Raw genomic sequence first — 20,848 nt, forward strand, 5'->3', positions numbered from 1 at the left:
GGCACTTGCCACTGAGCCACGTCCCCAGCCCCATTTTGTATTTTATTTAGAGACAGGGTCTCACTGAGTTGCTTAGCACCTTGCTTTTGCGGAGGCTGGCTTTGAACTTGTGATCCTTCTGCCTCAGCCTGCTGAGCCACTGGGATCTTAGGAGTTCTGAGAGCTAAAGAAATATGCAGTAGGGAATTTAGCCAGGCCCTATTGAACTTAGTGAGACCCTGCCTAAAAAAAAAAAAAAAAAAAAAAAAAAAAATTAATTAAAATAAACAATAACTTGGAATGTAAGTCAGTGGTAAAGCTCTTCTGGGTTCAAGACCCAGTACCAGTAAAAAGTTATGGATCTTGGAGGTGTGGCTTGGCGGGAGAGCACTTGCCTAGCATGCAAGAACCTGGGTTCTATTCCTAGTCCCCAGGGGTCGTGGGGGCGGGGGAAAGAAAAAAGGCAATTACCAAATTTGCCTTACTTGGTTATTAGCAGGAAGACTCCAAAACTCTTAGGTCAAGACCAAGGACACCTACTGGGTGGTGACAAGGATTCGATTCCCAGCACCAAAAATAGAAAGGCAGGACCCTTAAGTACTTAACAAGGGAAGACCTCCCCCAGCTGCTGGCCCCGCCCTCCCACTCCCAGGGGTCTCTCCAGGTCCCCCTGGTGGAGTCTTCCCAGCAGCTCCTGCCACATAAACGGGCGTTTCAGATCCAGCGTGCAGCTCCTGCGGACTGGACAGCGCACCTTCAGCAGCCTTCTATTCCAGCAGCTCGGCTGCCAAGGCTGCAAGGGCAGCTGCGATTGGCTGCGGGCCGCTGGAAGAGACTTCTGTTGCAGCTGGAATTAAAGGGTCTGCTAGGACTTCGAAGGCTGAAGTGAGACCACCTGGCTGGAGGTACCCACAAAGCCCACTCCTGAAGAAAGCCCACCTCAGTCCAGACCTCAGTCAGTCCGATGGCGGTGGCAGCAGCCCTAACAGGACTTCAGGCAGAAGCCAAGTGCCCCATCTGCCTGGGTGACCTGAGAGACCCAGTCACCATTGAATGTGGGCACAACTTCTGTCGCTTCTGCATCCAGCAGTCCTGGGCAGAACTCTGGGTTCCCTTGTCCTACCTGTCGTCATCAGTGCAAAGAAGCAACACCAGGAGCAGCACCCAGCTGGGGAGGGTAATTGAAATTGCCAGGCTGCTCCTCCTCAGCGTGAGGAAGAGGAAGAGGCTTGACAAGAGGAGCCTCTGTGAGAAGCACGACAAGGTCCTGACCCTTGTTTGTGAGGAGGATCTGGAGCTGTTGTGTGCCCTCTGTGCTCGGCCCCCTGACCACCGCGGCCGCTACATGAGGTCCGTCGAGGAGGTCGCCTTTCACCACAGGAGAACGCTTCAGAGTTACATGGAGCCCCTGAAGAGGCAAGCGGCAGACGTTCAAAAATTAATAAGCGTTCAAAGCAAAATACCCCTAGAACACCAGAAACTGAAATTATCCTCCGAATTTGAACAACTGAACCAATTTTTAGAGCATGAACAACAGGCAGCTCTGTCAAGGTTAGCTGAAAAAAAGGACCAAAAACCCAGTGAAAACAGGACAGCATTTTCAAACTACGCTTCCACACTCAAAAGTTTACTAAGCAGGGTGGAGAGCAGTGTGTTCTGAGGTGGAACTGCAGTCCCAAATTAAGCATTTCTACCAGAAGTCTGAGAGTGAGATCAGCCCACCAATCTTTTCAATTCATTTAAGGAGGGAAGCCTGCAGTTTTCCTCCCCAGTATTCTTCCCTGCAGAAAATAATAAAAGAATTCAAAGTAGATATAGTTCTAGACCCTGAAACAGCCCACCCTAACATGACTGTTTCTGAGGATAAAAAATATGTCTGATTCACAGAGAGAAAGCAACAAGTCCCTGATATTCCTAAAAGGTTTACAGCCAACCCTGTTGTCCTAGGTTTTCCAGATTTCTGTTCTGGGAGGCATTTCTGGGAGGTGGAAGTGGGAGGCAAGTCTGAGTGGGCTGCTGGTGTCTGCAAAGCCTCTCTGTCCAGCAAGGCAAGGTGACCATCAGCCTGGCAGGGATGCTGGACCGTTCGGCAGCTGACTGGTGGCTCTGAGGCTCCAGGAGCTGTTCCAGGCCCTCTGCGGTCGGACTTGAGAGCCAGAGGCATTGGCAGTTTCCTGGACTGAGTGTGGGAGCTCCTGCAGCAGGCCTGAGAAACCTCCCTCTGTACGTTCACAGACGCTTTGCTGGACCTCTGCACCCTTATTTCTTCATAGGACCTGGTTCAAAACCCCTCAGAATCAATATGGGAACAGACTGTGAATGGAAAAGCCCCCCAGTAGGCTGAACTATTTTAACAGGGATTCCTTTAAATCCAGTTTTTAAATTCTGGGTTTTTGGGTGGTGCTAGAGATTGAACCCAAGGTCTCCTGCGTACCAGGTAAGAGCACCGCCCGAGCCACATCCCCAGCCCATGAATTGTGTTGTGATGAGCTTCTCAGGATTACATTTCACTTCTTTTTGTTTTCCATTGACATTTTTTTCCCTTGCTAGACAAGTGCTCTAGCCTACCATAGAGCTACATCCCCAGTCCTGGATTTTTATCTAAATGTTTCTTGGAAACCCTAGAACTGTAAGAAGTAGCTATAGTAAGAGTGAGCCTTTTTGTCTTGTTTCTGATGCTAATGGGAACAGGTCTGGAGTTCCTTAATAACTTCTAATATACTTTTAGTCTTTTTAAATTCCAAAGTGAAGGCAGTTATACCGTGTGTGCAAGGAAAGCACTATACATTTTCCCCCTAGTGGTGCTGGGAATTGAATCCAGGGGAGCTTCACCACTGAGGCACATCCCCAGCCCCTTTCATTCGATTGGGTGCCACTAAGTTGCTGAGTTTTCACCATAACGAACAGATATGTTTAATCTGATTTAAACCTTACACAGTGTACAGGTGTGTAACTGAAGCTTCACATTATGCCCTGTTGATGTGTACAATTTTTATGCTTTTTATGTATCGGTTAAATAAATTTAATGTTTAAAAAGCGGGGGCGGGGGGGAATACCCAGTGGGTGGGAGAATAGCTGAGAGCGTGGTCTCCATGCGTTTCACTTCAGGGAACGTGGGTGGATGATCGGCCCTGTCACAGTGGCAGCCCGAGCCCACTGGTGAGCCTGAGAGGGGGTCCTACATGGAAGGGTGTGTGTGCCGGGCTGGTGTCTCTGAGTTTGGAGGAGGAGCTGAGGCCCAGGACCAGGCCTCTGAGGAGGGCGTTGCTGGCTGTGCTGGGAGGTCTGAGGGGCGCACAGTAGGCTGGCTCTCTGAGTCCATGCACGGCCAGGGCCTGCTACAGCCTAGCGGAACAGCACTGCTGGCACATCAGGTGAACAGGGCACCTTCCTCTCCCCTCCACAAGCCCTGCAGTCTCCCTAGCACCCTCTGTTGGTGGAGCCTGACAGCTGCTGGCAAAGCTCAAATGTCCCCAAGCCCTGCTTGAAGGAGGAGGAGAATGGGTAGGTGGGAGCTGAGAGGCAGTAATGGCTTAATAACTACACAGGTTGGCGTCTTGAGGTCTCCAGAGACGGGGAGCACTGAGCGTTGGTGAAATGCTGTCCCCTGGGGAACTGGGGTGGAAGTCGTGCAGGCTGATGTTATTACAGCGGAGGAGGGGCGCTGAATGTGGGTGGAGGCTCTGAAGCGTCCTACTGCGGATCGGAGCAGAACACTGGGGTGGCAAATGGAGGAAGGCAGGTCGAGAGTCCTGTTTCTAAATGGTGAGTGAGGCCAGGTGCAGTGGCACGTGCCTGTAATTGCAGTGGTTCAGGAGGCTGAGGAGGAGGATCGCAAGTTCAAAGCCAACCCCAGCAACTTAGCGAGGCCCTGTCTCTAAATAAAGAATAAAAAGTGCTGGGGATGTGACTCAGTGGCTAAGCACCCCTGGGTTCAATCCCTGGTAACCAAAAAAAAAAAAAAAAACAAAGATTTCTGTTTAGAGGAGCACTAGAACCTTGTGACCAGCGTGGCTGTCACAGGCTTTTTGAACCAACGGAATTTGTTGGGCTAGCATTGTGTTGCACTGGGCATTTTAGAAGCAACCGTTAGGAGCGGCAGCTGGTGGTTATGCATCAAGGTGTCCTGTGCGTGAACGTGTTGACACAGGTGTGCCTGTCACCACGCGGGTCATCTGCCTCCGCTGCACACTAATGCTTGGTGTCCCCGTTCTTGGCTCAGGTCGATCCCATGTTTCAGAAGACGGCAGCCTCCTTTGACGAGTGCAGCACCACAGGGGTGTTCCTCTCCACGCTCCGCTGCTGCGACTACAGGAGCGAGCTGCTTTTTCCTTCTGACATCCAGACCCTCTCCACTGCAGGACCTCTTGAGTTGCCAGATTTAGGGTGGGTCGAAATGACAGACCTAAAAGGTAAGTGTGAAGCGCGCCGTCCCCAGGGCCTCGGCTTCACGGGGACTTCTCCACAGCGGAGCTGAGAGCCCGCGGCACTCCTATGTCACTTCCTTATGGTCCTGGAAGGTTCCTCTGTGACGTCCTTTAGGCAGCACCTGATGACCCACTCACTTTCCCTTCACAGCATATAGTCTGAACGGTAACTATTGCTACTTTGCTCCCTGTACTGGTACCCCAGGGCCCACGGTCACGGGCTCACCCTGGAGTGTGACAGTTGGGACTTGGGAAGGAGACTTGAAGAGCCCTCAGTCTAGAGGGGTCTTGTTATCTTTTACTGTTAGTCCAGGGGTCCTGAGGAGCAGAGGTGTTGCGGATTGTTTTCAGGCCCTGTGGCAGGCCAAGAACTGACCTGTGCTGTCGCACTGACTTGGCAGAAGTTGAATGCTTCTCCCCCTCCTCCCCAGCCCAGGGGATGTCCTGTAGACGTAGTGACGGGCAGGCTGTGTGCAGGCTGTTTGCAGGCCAGGCCCGTGCTGGTCTTCACGGGTGAATGCAGCGGGTCCTCCCTGAGCAGGAAGGGCTTTGCAGCTGGCACAGCATCCGTGCTTGTTCTTTCTTTTCTTTGCCTGGATTTTGCTTAGTATGGCTGTTTTGGACCAACAGTCTCTTTTCCTCATTTATGCTGTCAGCTGGGGCTACAGTCCTATGGGTAGGTCTTCTGTAACTAGTTTAGCTCAGGACTAAAAATAAGTACCATTGCATGATTGTTCGTGTACTTAGAGGAAGGGTGTTTGGTTCCCATCCATGGCAGCGGGCACTGAGCTCATTCCATAACCACATGTCTGGCTCCAGGTTCTCCTCCAGTGTTTGACTAACTCTGGAATGCCGTGTAGCCTGACCCTGGTGTCACCTGTGCACCTGCTTGCTCCGTGGAGCGTGGGCCCCCAGAGGTTGGCAGCCAGCCACGCTGGGCAGCAGTGAGGTGACACCCATGTCATTCTGAAGGGACTGAAGAATGTGCTTGACCGCCCTCTAACCCTGATCTCCATGTCCTCTCCAGCGCCCCTGCAGCAGTGCGTGGAGGATGGCCAGCTCTGCCCTTCCCTGGCCGGGTTCCAGTTCACGAAGTGGGACAGGGAGACGCACAATGAGGTGTGGTCAGCTCTTGGACTTGGAGGGCCCAGGGTGCTTCTCCAGCACTTGTGGTTTCAGTTAGGTGGCCCAGGATTAGTTCTGCCCAGTGGGAACCAAAACTGTGGCATCATTTTTATTTAGCTAGGAGTACAGAAAATATTTCCTTTGGCACCTCTCTAGGGAAGAATCTTGGGTGGGCCGGCGGGGCTGAGAACCTAGCAGGACCTGCTGCGGCAGGGTGGATTCCGGGATCGGCTGCACGCCACTCACGGCTCCCCTGGAGAGGCAGCCCTGCCGTTCCCAGATGAGCACTTCTTACTAGACGTGCTCCTGGCTGTGATCGTCCAGTGGCCTCTGGGCTCTCAGGCGACCATTTCCTGCTCTTCCGGGTTGAGTCCCTTGGCATGAAGCTTCCTGAGAAGTGGTCACATGCACAGCTTCCTGTGTGTATTTTTAGCATGGCCCCCTTTATCCTACTTGCCACAACTTCCAAAGTAAATAGTCTCCCTGGGAAACTTCTCCAAACATGCCGCTGATGGGTGCCGATCCCTGTTTCCGGGTTTACAACGTGCCCGCAGCAGCGCGGCTCGTCCTGGCGCACAGTCCGAACTTCCTCGCGTCTCCCTCCCCTGGGAACGGGAGTGCCGCCTCCAGAAGGCGGGTGGGGCACGGGGTGCGAGGGGAGGGCGAGAGCCTCTTGTGTGCCCGCAGTCGGTGTCGGCACTGGTAGACAAGTTCAAGAAGCACGACCAGGTGTTCGACATCAACGCCGAGGTGGAGGAGAGTGGCTGTGGGGACTTCCCCGAGGGGCCCCTGGAGGACGACTTTGATGCCAACGACGAGCCTGAGCCCACCTCAGCCGGGGACTGCGAGGAGCTCCGGAGCTGGAGGGAGCCCTGCCAGGTCCAGAGCAGCCAGTAAGGCCCTCGGGGCCCCGGGACCTTTCCAGGCCAGGGCCGTCCCGTCCTCGCAGGTCTCTTGCGGGGCATCTGACCTCTTGCCTGCTTGGCTGGGCTGCTGTGCTGGGTTGTACACATCACCTGAGCCACAGAACTGACTCCAGTCACACCTGGCGGTGTGTCAGCCAAGCCGTGGTGGGGATTGCGGAGCTTGCCGGGCTCTGGTGGCTCCTGCCTTGTGTCTATCATTGCCACTTTCATTCTGGGAGCAGAGGAGGTGCTTCCTTTCTCGCTGCACCTCGACTGGCTTTTGGCCATGATGCTGCAGTGACAGGCAGAGGCAGGCATGTGTGTCACAGAAAAAGGTGGTGCTGGCCCAGGGCATGCAGAGTGGGCTGGGCAGGGCTTGGCTTCCAGTGGGCGATGGGCTGAGCAGGACAGGACGGATGCAACCGAGCATGTGTGGGGGGCAGAGGCAGGGACAAGGGTCGTTGGTGATCTGGATCTTTGATTACCTGGGCAAGCATCCTAAGTTAAGCGGAGGGCTTGTTGGCCTTCATGTGCTTGACAGATGAGTCCGGTTCTGTTCTGAGTGTGATCTGGAAGCAGCATCTCACAGCCCTTCAGGGCTGTGGGCTGCTGGAGGTCCCAGAAGAGCTTGGAGAGACCCCAGGATTAGTGGGAAGGGTCCCTCTGCTAATTCCTGTGTCCATTCTGCAGCTCGTGCACCTGGGGTCTGGGACCTCCAGGCTGGGGTACTTGGGTACACCTCAGGATCTCCCATGTAGTCTCCCTCTGGGGCAGACATTCCTCTGGGAGGATCCTTGACCGTCTCCAGGGTGAGCTAGTTCCTTGAGTTCCATTCGTCTGCCACTTGGGAAAGGGTTCAATGGATGAAGTCTCTTAGAATCCGAGGAGAACCCTGGGCTCAGTGTTTAGCGTCTTGAGACAGAGTCCGCCATTCAGTCTGTTGGCTCTGCCTCCTGACTTGTGAGATTGATTCAGCTGCGATTTGCCCTGTTCCTGTCCTGTCTTCCCCAAGGTGAGAAGTGATCTGCAGGTCAGTGGGACAAGCTCTTAATGTCTTTGTCACATGTCAGAGAAAAGCTGTCACCTTTTCTGAATAGAGAGGTGACATCTGAGGGACAGATGGTAATGGAGGACCGTGCGACTCCCTTTGCTTTTGGGGGGTATTTCCTGCTGTGGTGTGAACAGTGTCTGTTTCTCCCCATGGTTTCAAACACACCAAACCTTAGACTGTCTTGCTGAGTGAATTAGGGCAGGAAGCTGTGACTCTGGTCTGGGGTTTTTCTGTCAGCCCCCGCACCTCGGCTTGGGTCTGGCCTTTCCCAGGAGATCATCAGTGTTTGAACTGGACTCCCCCTGAGCCCACCATGGAGAGCGGAGAGATGTGGCAATGTCCTTACCTTCTGAGGCCTTTTACTTCTTATCTATAAAATGAAGAGCTGGGACTAGATAATAGTCACATTGGATATGCCAGCACCTCGTGCATTATTTCACATCGTTTATACAATAAATAAAGTGAAATCCTTCTCAGCCCTGAAATTAGCTCCTGTGATGCCCACTTTACAGATGAGGAAATGGACTCAGAGGGGATGTGATAGGGGAGCTGGTCATCCCCCAGTGTATTTGGCCCGTCCCTGCTGCACATAGTGAGCTCTGGGTGGCAGGCTCCACTGCAGACCACATGACTGGACTCTCACTGGTGGAGGGAGGGGCCAGGTACTGCATCCCAGACACCTCTCCAGGTGACTGTTGTGCACCCAGTGTTCTGCAGTGTACTGGGAGATCTTCCAGGGCCTCGGCTCGAGGTGCTGGGTGGTGAACACCCATTAGGTAGGATGCCCAGGGGCTGCAACACCTTGACAGCTGTGCCCAGGGTCAGAAGTGGAGCTTTCTGCACAGCCACTGCTGAGAACTCGCCTGAGAAAGTGCTCAGTGCCGGTGAGCAGCTCAGTGACTCCCTCTTCCGCAGGGTGGGGCTGCATGGTCTCCAGCGGACCCCTCTGTGGGACAGCGTGCTCTTAGAAGGTGCCGGCGGTGGCTGCAGACCTAGCCGGTGCTCAGATTCAGAGCACAGCACACTGTGCATGAGGAGCGAGGGCTCTGCCAGGCTGGAGGGCTTCAGCCTGCTGCTGATAGGGCCAGAGCAGGGCTGCAGGGAGGAGGAGGCAACAGTCTTCCAAGGGCTGGACAAGTTCAGAGGGGCGGGGCTTGAGAAATGGGTAGACTGTGGACTCGTCAGTTGCCACGTGACAAAAGGTGGGCAGCAGGGTGCCTCCACACAGCCTTGTGATGAAGGAGTCATTGGGTGACTTGAGTCCAGGAAGCCCAGGGCCTCTGCAGCCCTGGTCCAGACCCTCAGGAAGGGAGCCAAGCTCTGCCTAACCTTTGCCTGTAAATGCCCAACACCAAAACTAGCAGCAGGATGTCCAGGGGATGATCCCGGAGCCTGCAGCACAGTTGTTACTTCATGTCATAAGCTAGGGTCTTAAGCTAGATTTTTTTTTTTTTTTTTTTTTTGGTACTAGAGCTTGAACCCAGGGCACTTTACCACTGAGCCACATCCTCAGCCCCTTTAATTTTTTATTTTGAGATAGTATCTCACAAAGTTGTTTAGAGTCTTGCTGTGTTGTTGAGGCTAGTCTTGAACTTGCAGTCCTCCTGCCTCAGCCTCCCAAGTCACTGGGATTACAGGTTGGCCACTATGCCCAGCAAGTGTATTTTAATTTTTTTAGTTAAGTTTTAAATGCATGATAAATGTGTGAATATGGTTTTCTATTTTTTTTTTTTTTTTTAAGATTCTGAATACAAAACTAAAGTCCACTTAAGCTTTTATTCACAGTCTTCAGTGCTTATTCTAAAAGGGACTCCAACGTATGACTCGGTGCTAGTGCAAAGCCTCCTGGTTGCTTGTGCCCTCAGAGGGCAGCACAGCAGCCCTGAATGCCTGCCGGCACCACAGAGCCCTGAAAAAGCTCCCTCACATACTCGGTTCCTCTTAGAAGGTGAAAAACCAAACCAAACTGCCAGGCTGGCAGGACACGTAGACACGTCCCGTGCAGCCAAGAGTAAAGGCGCGTGAACTAGCAGGTGTGAAGGGGCCCCAGGGCTTCTGGGGGGCAGAAGTAAATTGGAACAGCCTTGCTTTCACTGAGCAGGAGCCACGGCAGTTCCTGGGAGCCCTGGTTGATGGTAAAGGAAGACCACACGCTCGCCATCTTGCATGGCCAGAAGGCTCGTGCGCCGAGATCCGAGGCAGGTTCAGACAGCGGGCAGCTTCCGGCTCTGGCATTGTGCTAGCTGCGTCATCTTACACAGAAACTTGATTCCTCTGTACTTGTTTGTGGTGGTCTCTCAAATAAGGAATTAGCATTTATGAAGCTCCGGGAACATCCGAGTACTCAAATAGATATAAATATATTGTTCTCAGAGGAAGAGAAGCAAAAGCACTTGGGAAGTGAAAATTAAGGGATTGTTAATGACAAAGTATTTATATTGGACTTACCCTTAGAAACACTCATTTGCAGAAACGTGGGTCAATTGTGTCTCCAAGCACCTGCTTCTCTGTATGTAAATACATGGTTGTATTATGAGTGATATACTGGTGCAAACATGATTTCATGTGCATTACAGGGAAGAAATAATTTCCCTTGGGGATGGAGACATTCGGACCATGTGCCCTCTTCTCTCCATGAAGCCTGGAGAATATTCCTATTTCAGTCCTCGGACTATGAGAATGTGGGCTGGCCCAGATCACTGGCGCTTTAGGCCTCGACCCAAACGTACGTATTCCTAGGTGGAACTTTAAGACAAGATGCAGAGTAGATGGCAGCTGCTTGGTATTAGCCAAGGAAAGGAAATGCCAAGCACTGTCCTCTTCTGCCTCCAGACAGAGGCACAGAGATGAGCCAGCCTCCTGGCTGCAGTCATTTGGCCTGGCCTGGGATGAAGGGTCAGTTGAAAGTGGGACTCCATGGGGAGAGTGAGTACCCTGGTCCGGAGAACCAGGCTCAGGATGTCGCACTGCTTGCTAGTGTTGGCATGACTGCCCACGGCGGGAATGACCGCCAGGCCCTATGCAGCCCTCAGGGGCCTGCCAGCTGTGTGTTAGGCCTTCTGAATGTGGAAGAACTTACAGCATACATTTTTGATGTGTTAACCAAAACACAAATTCTAAGTTTAGGATAGAAATGAGCTGTGTGATTGAGCATTTCGACTGCAGTTGTGAAGTCATCTGCAGATGCTATCTTGTGATCGATAAGGCTATCAGCAGAGTTTGTGAGATGAAATAATTTAGGCCACAGGTGCACAGCATTGACATCTGTGTTTTTTGTAGAAGATGCTGTTTCCCAATCAGAGAACAAGAAGAAGAGTTCAAAGAAAGATTTCCAAATAGACTTTGATGAAGATATTGATTTTGATGTATACTTTCGAAAAACAAAGGTTTGTGCTGGATTTGCTAGCATTTGTGCTTCCTTAAATTACTCTTTGCACTCCTTTTTCCATTTTAGATGTGATTTTGAAAATTTATTGTAAATTTAACTGTTATATGGATAGTTTCATTCTTCCTCATTCCTTGAAGGTACTGTTTGGAAATAGACCCAAACTCAGTGGAATAAAGAATTGAGTCTAAAGAGAATAATGTCTAGCCAAAAGGCTCTCTGATGGTGGACTGATGCTGTCTAGCCCTTTTTAAGCTCCTTTCAAGAAAACCAAAAAGAAGATGAGTGTGGTAGCAACTCCTGTAATCCCAGCATCTCTGAAGGCTGAGACAGGAGGATGGCAAGTTCCAGGCCAGTCTCAGTGACTTAATAAGACCCTATCTCAAAATGCAAAAGGATTGGAGATGTAGCTCAATGGGAAAAGCACCCCTGGGTTCAATCCCCAGGGCCAAAAAACAAAATAAGAACACAAAAAGATATTTTTACTGTTGTATTAAAAATGCCTAAAAACACTTATTTTTTTTTTTTAATTACTAGGCTGCTACAGTTCTGGCCAAGTCTACTTTGGAGAACCAGAACTGGAGAGCCACCACTCTTCCGACGGATTTTCACTACAGGACCGACACTCTGGTCCAGCTCCATCTCAAACCAGGCCTGAGGGTAAGGCCGCCCCCGGCTCCTTCCAGCCGCAGTCGGCATCAAGCCTGCCGATGGCACGCGGTGGCCAGTGAAGGGCTGGGCTGTCAGGCTGTGCTTCTGAACTAGGAGAGACACGCACTGCTGGGGTGGCACTGCTGGGATGTGGCAGGTGAGGCAGCGCTGGCAAGGGAGCTTGTGGGTGAGGTGCACACCTGTAAGCGCCTGCCGGGCTCGGGTGCTGGGCGCCAGGGCCTCTGGGCCAAATCCACCCTGGGGAGGGCAATGGGGAATCTTGCTGGGTTCGGGAATTCTTGTTTCTCCATTGTGTCACAATTTTGTTGAGGTGGGGTCCACCCTGCAGGTGCCCCATGCAGTCCGTTGCCTGGCTCATGGTCCAGGTGTGGAAGCACGGCCACAATGCCACGAGGGGCCACATCCCCAGGAAGTTCCCTAGTGCTGCACGTTCTGCTCGGGCTCCTCCTAAGACCGTTCCGAGGTGCTTTCTGGACCACTCGGGTTGTGCTCGACTTTCTGCATCGTTTGCCTGTGGCTTTTCTCATGGTGCTAGTAACAAACCATGCTCCTGTGATCAGGGAACCCAGCAGTGGCCATGTGAAGCTCTGCCCACCTGCTTTCCTGGTTGTTCTACTGTCATATGAGTGGTTTCTAGTTTCCTCTTCTTTATTTTGCCTGTTTCTCCAGGGCCTCAGTGTTACATGTATATATGTATTTCCCTGAATTCACTGGCCTCTCACATTCTGCTTTTACAGACCAAGGATGATATTTTTTTTTCTTTCTGATCACTGTTGTCTACTCCACAGAAATGCCCTTACAGACACAGGGGCAGGGTGGTGACAGTAGCGAGGCTGTGGGTGGTCAGCAGGCTCAGGTCCCAGCAGCTGCTCACTGGGGTTGAGGTTCTGTGAGGCCTTGTGGACAAGAGGGGGTGCAGGCTGTGCCATTGGACAGGACCTCATGCAGGAACCGCAGCCTGGCCACAAGCCACCTCCTCTCCCTCCAGCCCTTCCTATGAAATGAGCTCTTTCCATAATGGACGAGGCGGGGATGTGCATATTCAGAGGGGAAAGTGGAGAGGGAAGTTGTCATCTAGGGCCACGGTTTGTTGTTTTATTTTTCTCCTTGATTGCTTCTTACAGAGGAAAGAGCTCTGGTTCCTGCTTATCCTCAGGAATCAATTTCCCTGGTGTCACAGAGCAGCAGGAGCCGGATCCCCGCCTCCTCCCAGCAGAGTCACACCAGGAAAAGGGCTCTTAAGTCCTGGAAGCTTGGCAGGGATGGGCCAGCTGTGCCCAGAGGGGAGTGCTCTAAAAGGAGAAGGACTGGCAGTTGTGTCATGTGAGGGACAGTGAAAGAAAGTGGGCATTTCTTAACTCAGTAAATATTTGTCATTTAATATGAAATTTGGATCGTATCACAAAAACACTGAGTTTTTGCAGTTTTTTTCAAAGTATAGAATTGTACCAAAATATTCAGTGTGCTTTTGTAGACTGAACACACCTCCATCGGCATTTCCCTCACCTGGGAGACGTACATCCCAGCTGCAAATCTCTGGCATAAGGACCAGTTGCTGGAAGGGCTGTGGTCAACAGGTGTTTCCAAAAAAGAGGACCCAGTTCTGTGAGGCTCCAGAAGGCTGAACGAGGCCCTGTGGGTGCAGTTAGGGATAAAGCTAGTTGCTTCTCCCTGTTGCTGTCTCAGGAGCAGGGTCGCCCTCCAGGGCTGGGACAGGCTGCCTGTGAGTTAAGGTAGTGTGTTTTCTCTCAGAATCATTCTTTCAGAATGCTGCAGGCAGGGTTTCCAACTTTTGTTTTTAGTGAAGGACCCTTTTTTCAAATAACACTGTGCAGAAGCCATAATTACCAATCAGAAGTCAAGCTGTTGCGATTGGTTTGGAGGCTGTGAGCCTGCAGCGCAGGCTGGCTGTGGCAGTTGAGAGTCGGAGGACTAGGGAACCCGCCCGGGCCCTCCAGGCCCTAAGACGTGGAATGCTGGAGACTGCGCATGGGAAGCAGACGTTCTTTCTCTAACCTGGTGCATTAGCTGCTTTTCTAGGACTTGATTTTGAATTTGTTCTTTTTTAAATTTTAGTTACAAAAGAGGGCCCAGGGCCGGAAGTCAGAGACTGAGCACTATGAAGAAATTGGAGACTATGATTACAACAACCCTAAGGACACCTCCAACTTTTGTCCTGGACTGCAGGTGATGGGGAGGACAGCTCTGTCCTGCTTCTGAGTGGGGGTGCTTTCTTCCCATCTCACCACCACCTCACCCCCGCCCTGTTGAGTGTGTGTGTGTTGCTGGGATGGAACCCAGGGCCTTATGTGTGCCAGGCAGGGCCTCTGCCCCGGAGCTACCCCCAGCCCCTCCTGTCCTTAGGTTAGTGGGGGTTGCAGATTGTGCCTTCAGCGTTCCAGGTGCTTTCTATAGAGTGAAGTCCTTCAGCGTTCCAGGTGCTTTCTATAGAGTGAAGTCCTGTGTTGGCTGGACGCTCAGGGGCACCATGCCGTGCGGTACTGAGGTCCTTTCAGCTCCTGCAGTGGAGGTCTTAGGCTGATAACAGACATGGGCTCAGCAGGGTTCGTGTGAAATAGGAAGGAGCGAGCAGCCGTCTGGCCTGAACTGCTTCACCACTCCTCAGCTGGCCTGCTCTTGCCTCGTGCATGAGGCATAGGTTTCAGGGCTGTTTCTGAGCCCCCGACTGCTTCCACTCAACTCGAAGAGCTGTTTTCTTGTCCAGGCTGCTGACAGCGATTACGAAGAGTCAGGTGATTTATGTTCAGAACAAGTTGGGACCTTTGACCACACATCTGATCCCTGCCACACGCCTAAGACATCACAAGAGAACGGTGACGCTTCTGAAGACCAAGGAATGGATATCACGACATACAAGGAGTCAAACCTGGTAGCTGAGCCTCAGAAGGTGAGGTGAAGCAGTTGAGAAGTGCATTGTTTGTCTGGAATCTATTTGATTTGCTTCTTTATATGAGCCACATCAGCCTAGCTTGACTTTTTTTTTTCTTTTCCATTTTCATTTCCAACCTGTGACTCTCCAAATGACGGTCTTTAGGGTCGTAAGGAGTAAGCTGGTGCCAAATAGATTTTCTTTAGAGTTCTTTTCTCTAAAGTCCTTTTCTTTAACTGATTTCTCATTTTTATTTACTTTTAATTTTTTGTTTGTGTCTGTGGTGCTGGGGTAGAACCCAGTGCTGACACACCCAGGCCAGTGCTCTGCCCCGGAGCCACACCTCAGCTCCTATGGTTTGGGTAAGCCATGTAACCAGAGGGGAGCTGGTCACCAAGCGAAGCACGTGACTGAAGGCCGCAGACTGCATGTTCAAGGGGCTCGCTGTGTGGACCCAGATGTCTTGACCAGGTTCACTTCCTGTTAAATTGCCCCACAGTGAACACCTGTCTGTCCCACAGACAGGGCAGCTTGGTGCTTCTGTTCATACTGTACCCATGTGTCTCTTACACTGGGATTACAGGTTAGTCTTAGTTTTTTTTAAGGCTTTGAGATTGACTTTTTTTTTCTTTCTTTCTTTTTTTTTATTGGAACTTTATAGTTCTAGCTTTATAGTTCACCCCAACAAACTCATAGGTGCATGGAAATGGATTATAGTTCATGATCCTCTCCTTTTCCCTCTCCCAATGTAAATTATATTACTTTGGTTTGTTTTTCCTTTATTGAGGTAAAATTGAAGTACAATAAAATACATATATTCAAGATATGCAATTTGATCAGTTTTGACATGTTTTGACACACATGTAACCAATACAATCTATATAAAAAGCATTTCCATTACTTTTTTAAAATTTGAAATCATGTAGACTATTTCCTACATAATTTTTTACATTAGAAACCAATCAGGCTGGGAAGACAGCTCAGCTGGTAGAGTGCTTGCCTTGCAAGCACAAGGCCCTGAGTTCGATCCCCAGTACCGCGCAAAGAAAAAGAAAAAAGAAAGAAACCAATCACCTTAAGATATATAGAACCCCACCCCCACATGTTAACTCTTTCAAAATTAAGTGGCACACTTATATCTCAGAGGTCAAGGAAGAAAGCACAAGAAAAGTAAATAAAAAGGGCTTTGAACTAAGTGATAATAAAAGCTTAAACTGAGAATTTCTGGGATGAAACAGTACTCAGATGAACTTTTACAACTTAAAGTACTTATATCAGAAAGAAGCTAGAATAACAAGTTATTTTCAAATTATGTAGTAGGAAGGAAAAAAGAAAAGGAACAGAAATATATGAAGTAGGCAAGAAATAATGCTGCTAAAATTTGATAAAAATCAAGCAAGACTCATCAAGAAAAAAACACAAAAATTAATATAAGGAGCTATCAAAATAACCCCACAGATGCTAAAAATATAATAAGGTAATATTACAGTGGCATGCCAGTGTATGTGATAGCTTACATAATACGGTGTTAGAGAAGGATCTATGTGCTGCTGAGAAGAAAGTGTATTCAGTCATTGATGGAGGACATATTCTATATATGTCTGTTGAGTCTAAATTATCAATTGTATTTTTTATTTCTATATCTTCTTTATTTCATTTTGTTTGAAGGATCTATCCAGTGGTGACAGAGGCATGTTAAAGTTACCCAGTATTGGGAGCAAATCACCCAGTATCATTGTGTTGTGGTCTGTTGCTTGAGATTGAGAAGGGTTTGTTTGATGTACATAGATGCTCCATTTTTTTGGCATAAATATTTATGATTGTTATGTCTCATTGATGTATAATTCCCTTAAGCAGTATGAAGTGTTCTTTGTCCCTTCTGAGTAACTTTGGCTTGAAGTTCACTTTATCTGATGTGAGGATAGAAACCCCTGCTTGTTTATGCGGTCTACATGAGTGATATGTTTTTCCCATCCTTTCACCTTCAGTCTTATGAGGTGAGTCTGTTGGAGATAGTATATTGTTGGGTCATGATTTTTAATCCAGTCTGCCAGTCTGTGTCTTTGGATTGACAAGTTTAGGCCATTAATGTTCAAGATTATTATTGAAATAGGATTTGTATTCCCAGTCATTTGGGTTTATTTCTAGTTTTTAATTTGAATTAGTTTCTCCTTTGATTGACAATTCCTATAGTATAGTTCCTCCCTTGATTGGTTTTTTTTTTTTTTTTTTTTTTTTTTTTTTCAATCTTTTTGAAATATTTTTGTTGAGAATGTTCTGTAATGCAGCCTTTCTGGTTGCAAATTCTTTTAACTTGTTTATCATGGAAGGTTTTAATTTCATCTTCAAATCTGAAGCTTATTTTGCTGGATATAAAATTCTCGGTTGGCATCCATTTTCTTTCAGAGCTTGGTCTAGGACCTCCTAGCTTTGAGGTCTGGGTTGAGAAATCAGCTGAGATTCAAATTGGTTTCCCCCTCTATGTAATCTGGTATTTTTCTCTCACACCCTTTCTGTATGTTAGGCATTTTCATTACATGGTCTATTGTAATTTTGCATATTTGGAATCCTGTAAGCCTCTTGTATTTGGTTTTCCATTTCATTCTTTAGATGTGGGAAGTTTTCTGATATTCTGTCATTGAAAAGTATGCATTCCTTTGGTTTGTATCTCCGTGCCCTCATCTGTCCCGATAAATCTTAAATTGGTCTTTTTGTGTTGTCCCATAGTTCTTGGAAGTCTGTTCATGGTTTCTTAACGTCTCTCCATGGTCAACTCTGTTTTCAAGATTATAGATTTTGTCATCATTGCCTGAGTTTCTGTCTTCCAAGTGGTCTAGTCTGTTTGTGATGCTTTCCATTGAATTTTTAATTTGGTTTAATGTTTCCTTCATTTTGAGGATTTCTGCTTTTTTTTTTTTTTTCCCTCAGAATTTCTGCCTCTTTATTGAAGTGATCTTTCGCTTCCTGTATTTTCTCTCTGATTTCACTCCTTATACCATCCTTTACTTTGCAGATCAGTTTAACTATGTACATTCTAAACTCTTTCTGACCTTTCTTCCATTGGGGTGTCAATGGATTCTGTTGGAGTACTCTTGGTTTGTTTGGGGTGATTTGTTCCTGTTTTCGTGTTGTTTGTGTGTCTACCCATGTAGATTAGTCTTGATCAAAAAGAAGTCAGCTTTGACTTGAGGAACTCTGTCTTACTGTGTCCAAAGAGGGCTCTGGAACTGGGTGAAACTGGATTTCTGCTTTATTTGAACATCAGACTTGTTTTTGTAGTAAATTGGTGGTAAATGGTTTGTTTCTTTTTTCGTGGTAGTAGGGATTGAGACCAGGGGTGCTCTGCCACGGAGCTACACCCTCATTTTGAGATAGGGTCTCACTAAGTTGCCCAGTTTTGGTCTAGAATTTGCAATCCTCCTGCCTCAGCCTCCCAAGTAGCTGAGATTACAGGCACACTCCACTATGCTCAGCTTATAAATGTTTTTATCTTCTGCTTAGTTTTACTTTGTTGTATGCTTATTTCAGGTAAATAAAATTGAAATTCATTATGCCAAGACTGCCAAAAAGATGGACATGAAGAAGTTGAAGCAGAGCATGTGGAGTTTGCTGACAGAGTTCTCCAGAAAGGAGGCAGACGCAGAGGTAACAGTGCCCTGTGGCTCTCTAGGTGACCAGCGTGTGGCTCCAGGATGCCTAGAAGTGGTTGATGGTCCCATGGCTGAGATTCAGAGTGCGGGGAAGACCTCAACCTGTGAGCAAAGTGGATCCAAGTAGGTCACACACTCAGCAGTTCAGAGGGCAAGGCTGGGCCTGGGACATGGCTGTGTAGCCATTTGCCCGTGTTGCCAAGATGAGGAACGTGAGCATTCATTGACTGCTGGCAGCAACGTAGGTTGAAATATGACCTTTTGGGAGAATAAATCATAACCATAGCTCAGGTGTCATTAGATGTTTTGATCTAATACTTCTGATTTAGGGAATGAATTCTTGGTAGGAAAGTAGTGAGAAAATAATTATGCTTTCAGCTTCTATTTCTTCTTGAGACGGAGACGAAGCCTTGATTAAGTTGGTCCAGCTCAGTGTAACTCTCAGTCAGCTAGACTGCTCTCCCCCTCTTCTGGACCTCTCTTACTCAAGGAATATTCTGAACCACTTCTTATACCTTCTCCTTGCTGAGACGTGAAAAACTTGTGTGGCTGTGAATACACCCCCCAGCTCCACTCTATTGGTCAGTTTTCTGTTATTGTAACACATGCCTGAGATAATAACCAAGTTGCAGAGACACAGATTTTCTTTGGACTCACAGCTCTAGAGGTTTCCATCCATGGAGGGTTGGCCCACTGCTGTGGGCCATGGTGGTGCATCACGGCAGGGCATGTGGTGGAGCAGACCTCTCACCTCGTGGCTGGAATGTGAACAAGAGAAAGAACAGGGCTCTGGGTTCCAGAGACCTTCAAAGGCATGCCCTAAAGTCCTAAAGACTTCCCGCTAGGCCCACCTCTTAAAGTCTCCCACCTTCAGTAGGGCAAACCTGGGAATAGCCCTTAACACTTGGACCTTCAGGTGGACATGAAGATCCACTGTGGGGCTGGGGTTGTGGCTCAGTGGTAGAGCACTTGCCTAGCATGTGAGAGGCGCTGGGTTTGACTCTCAGCACTGATATAAATAAATAAAATAAAGGTCCATTGACAACTAAAAAAATATGTATATAAGAAAAAAAATTAAAAATAAAAAAAGACCCACTGTGGTTGGCATGGTGGTGTATGCCTGTAATCCCAGCAATGTGAGCAGCTGAGGCCAGAGGGTCTTTAGGCAGCCTGGGCAACTTAGAGAGACCCTGTCCAAAGTGAGAAATCAGGAGGGTTGGGGATGTAGCTCCGTGATAGAGTGCATGCCTAGCAAGCGTGAGTTCCTGGCTCCATCCCCAGTGTTGGAAAAAATAAAAATAAAGTAGTGAGCCAGCCTTAAATGTCTGACCTTTAAATACGCTTCTTCTGGCAGGCAAACCATAATGAAACCAGAATGGAAGGGGCAGAGGTGGCTGACAAGAAGATGCTGAGCGGGCTCACAAAGGGCCTACAGAAAAGGTGTGTCCTGGCAAACTTGGGGGTGCCGTCTCCCCATACCCCAGCTGAGTGGTTGGCAGGGGCCGTTGGTGTGAAGACCCCTCTGCTTGCAGCTTGCTGCGGGTAACGCTCCGTAGAAGCTTCCGTGTCCTCTCCATGTTGGAAACTAACTTTAAAAGCCACTTCGTACTAGTGTTGGAATGCAGTAGAAGATATTTTATTTCTAAGTACAAAACTAGAAAAACCTGCTGTACGATGCAGTTGACATCTTTGTTTCTCATTAGTTTAGTCATCGTGTTTGTCGTTCGTACTTCACGAAAAGCCTTTGTTGTTAGAATTGCAGGGACCTATTAAATACTTGCTCCTCTTTTCCAGCCTGCCTCCCATCATGGCTCAGAACCTCTCTATACCTCTGGCTTTTGCCTGCCTCCTGCATTTGGCCAATGAGAAGGTAGGTGATTCTGGTGAACGCCGAGCGCTTGAGTCTGCTCCGCTTCTGTCGGCTCGGTGGAGTTTTTATGAGCTCTCCCGTGGGTGACTGTCAGATGTCCTGATCACACAGTGTCTTCAGTTCAAAAGATCAACCAGGTATCCTGAATTCACAAAAAAAGGTCTTCAGATCTGACAGGCAGTGCAAACAGCGAGGAGACCTTCAGATGAACCTGGATCGTTTGCTGTCCTGGGGACAGAGTGCTTTCTCCTTTGCTGGGTGTCAGGCGCTTTAAGAGCTAGTGCCTCTCAGAGCCAGAGTCAGGGCATGTGGGCGACATGGCAGCAGTGAGGCGAGTGACAAGGACACCGCAGGAAGAGGGGCAGCTGCGGAGGGATTGCCAGGCGAGTGGCGCCGAGAGCAGTGAGGAGGGCTGAGGTGCCCCGGGGGGGGGCTCCTGGTGGTGCCACGCCAGCTTCAGCAGCCGGGCGTTGGGAGCAGAGGGTGCCTGTCTTCTCACGCCCGCATGCTTGGGTACTGCTGGCCCTTGGTGTCCTTCAGTGTCCCCTGCCAGCTGGGCCATGGCACATGGGGTGGTTGCACTCTTGAGCTGGGGTGCAGGTGCCCTCGTGTCCCACCAGCCTAGACGCCACCCTCCGCAGGATGGGCACCCTACCCGAGGGAGTGGTGGGCCTTGGAGTGTGGCGGGAGCGCTGCCTGGAGATGAGCAGGACGTCAGCACAGGTGGGGTGCAGAGGAGGCGCCCGAGCTGCCCTGCAGCCGGCTGGAGCCTCTGGCCGCTTGGAGGGCGTCGTGAACATGGCCCGCCCCAGTCTGGCTCTGCTTTGGAGGGTCAGGGTGCCTGGCAGTGCCGCTGCGCCCACCCAGGTGTGCCGCTCTGGGGGTCAGGGCCTG

The 20,848-nt window shown here is 49.5% G+C and overlaps 1 protein-coding gene and 1 pseudogene across 3 annotated transcripts in view; both read left to right on the forward strand.

Annotated features, from left to right (window-relative positions):
• NCAPH (non-SMC condensin I complex subunit H) overlaps nucleotides 1-20,848 on the forward strand; it is a 42,972-nt gene that overhangs the window by 19,564 nt on the left and 2,560 nt on the right. For both annotated transcript variants that reach the window (XM_079111304.1, XM_079111303.1), the window contains exons 7-17: nucleotides 4,202-4,391; nucleotides 5,434-5,525; nucleotides 6,219-6,424; nucleotides 10,064-10,212; nucleotides 10,767-10,873; nucleotides 11,410-11,532; nucleotides 13,621-13,731; nucleotides 14,270-14,452; nucleotides 17,963-18,079; nucleotides 19,439-19,524; nucleotides 19,879-19,954. In XM_079111304.1, coding sequence (XP_078967430.1) covers nucleotides 4,202-4,391; nucleotides 5,434-5,525; nucleotides 6,219-6,424; nucleotides 10,064-10,212; nucleotides 10,767-10,873; nucleotides 11,410-11,532; nucleotides 13,621-13,731; nucleotides 14,270-14,452; nucleotides 17,963-18,079; nucleotides 19,439-19,524; nucleotides 19,879-19,954 — 1,440 coding nt within the window. The remainder of the gene's footprint in view (nucleotides 1-4,201; nucleotides 4,392-5,433; nucleotides 5,526-6,218; nucleotides 6,425-10,063; nucleotides 10,213-10,766; nucleotides 10,874-11,409; nucleotides 11,533-13,620; nucleotides 13,732-14,269; nucleotides 14,453-17,962; nucleotides 18,080-19,438; nucleotides 19,525-19,878; nucleotides 19,955-20,848) is intronic.
• LOC306643784 (tripartite motif-containing protein 75-like) lies at nucleotides 281-2,444 on the forward strand (annotated as a pseudogene). Its single transcript has one exon. The product of its transcript is annotated as a tripartite motif-containing protein 75-like (transcript).

This window comes from Sciurus vulgaris, assembly GCF_902686455.1.
Source record: "Sciurus vulgaris genome assembly, chromosome: 14".
NCBI lineage: Eukaryota > Metazoa > Chordata > Mammalia > Rodentia > Sciuridae > Sciurus > Sciurus vulgaris.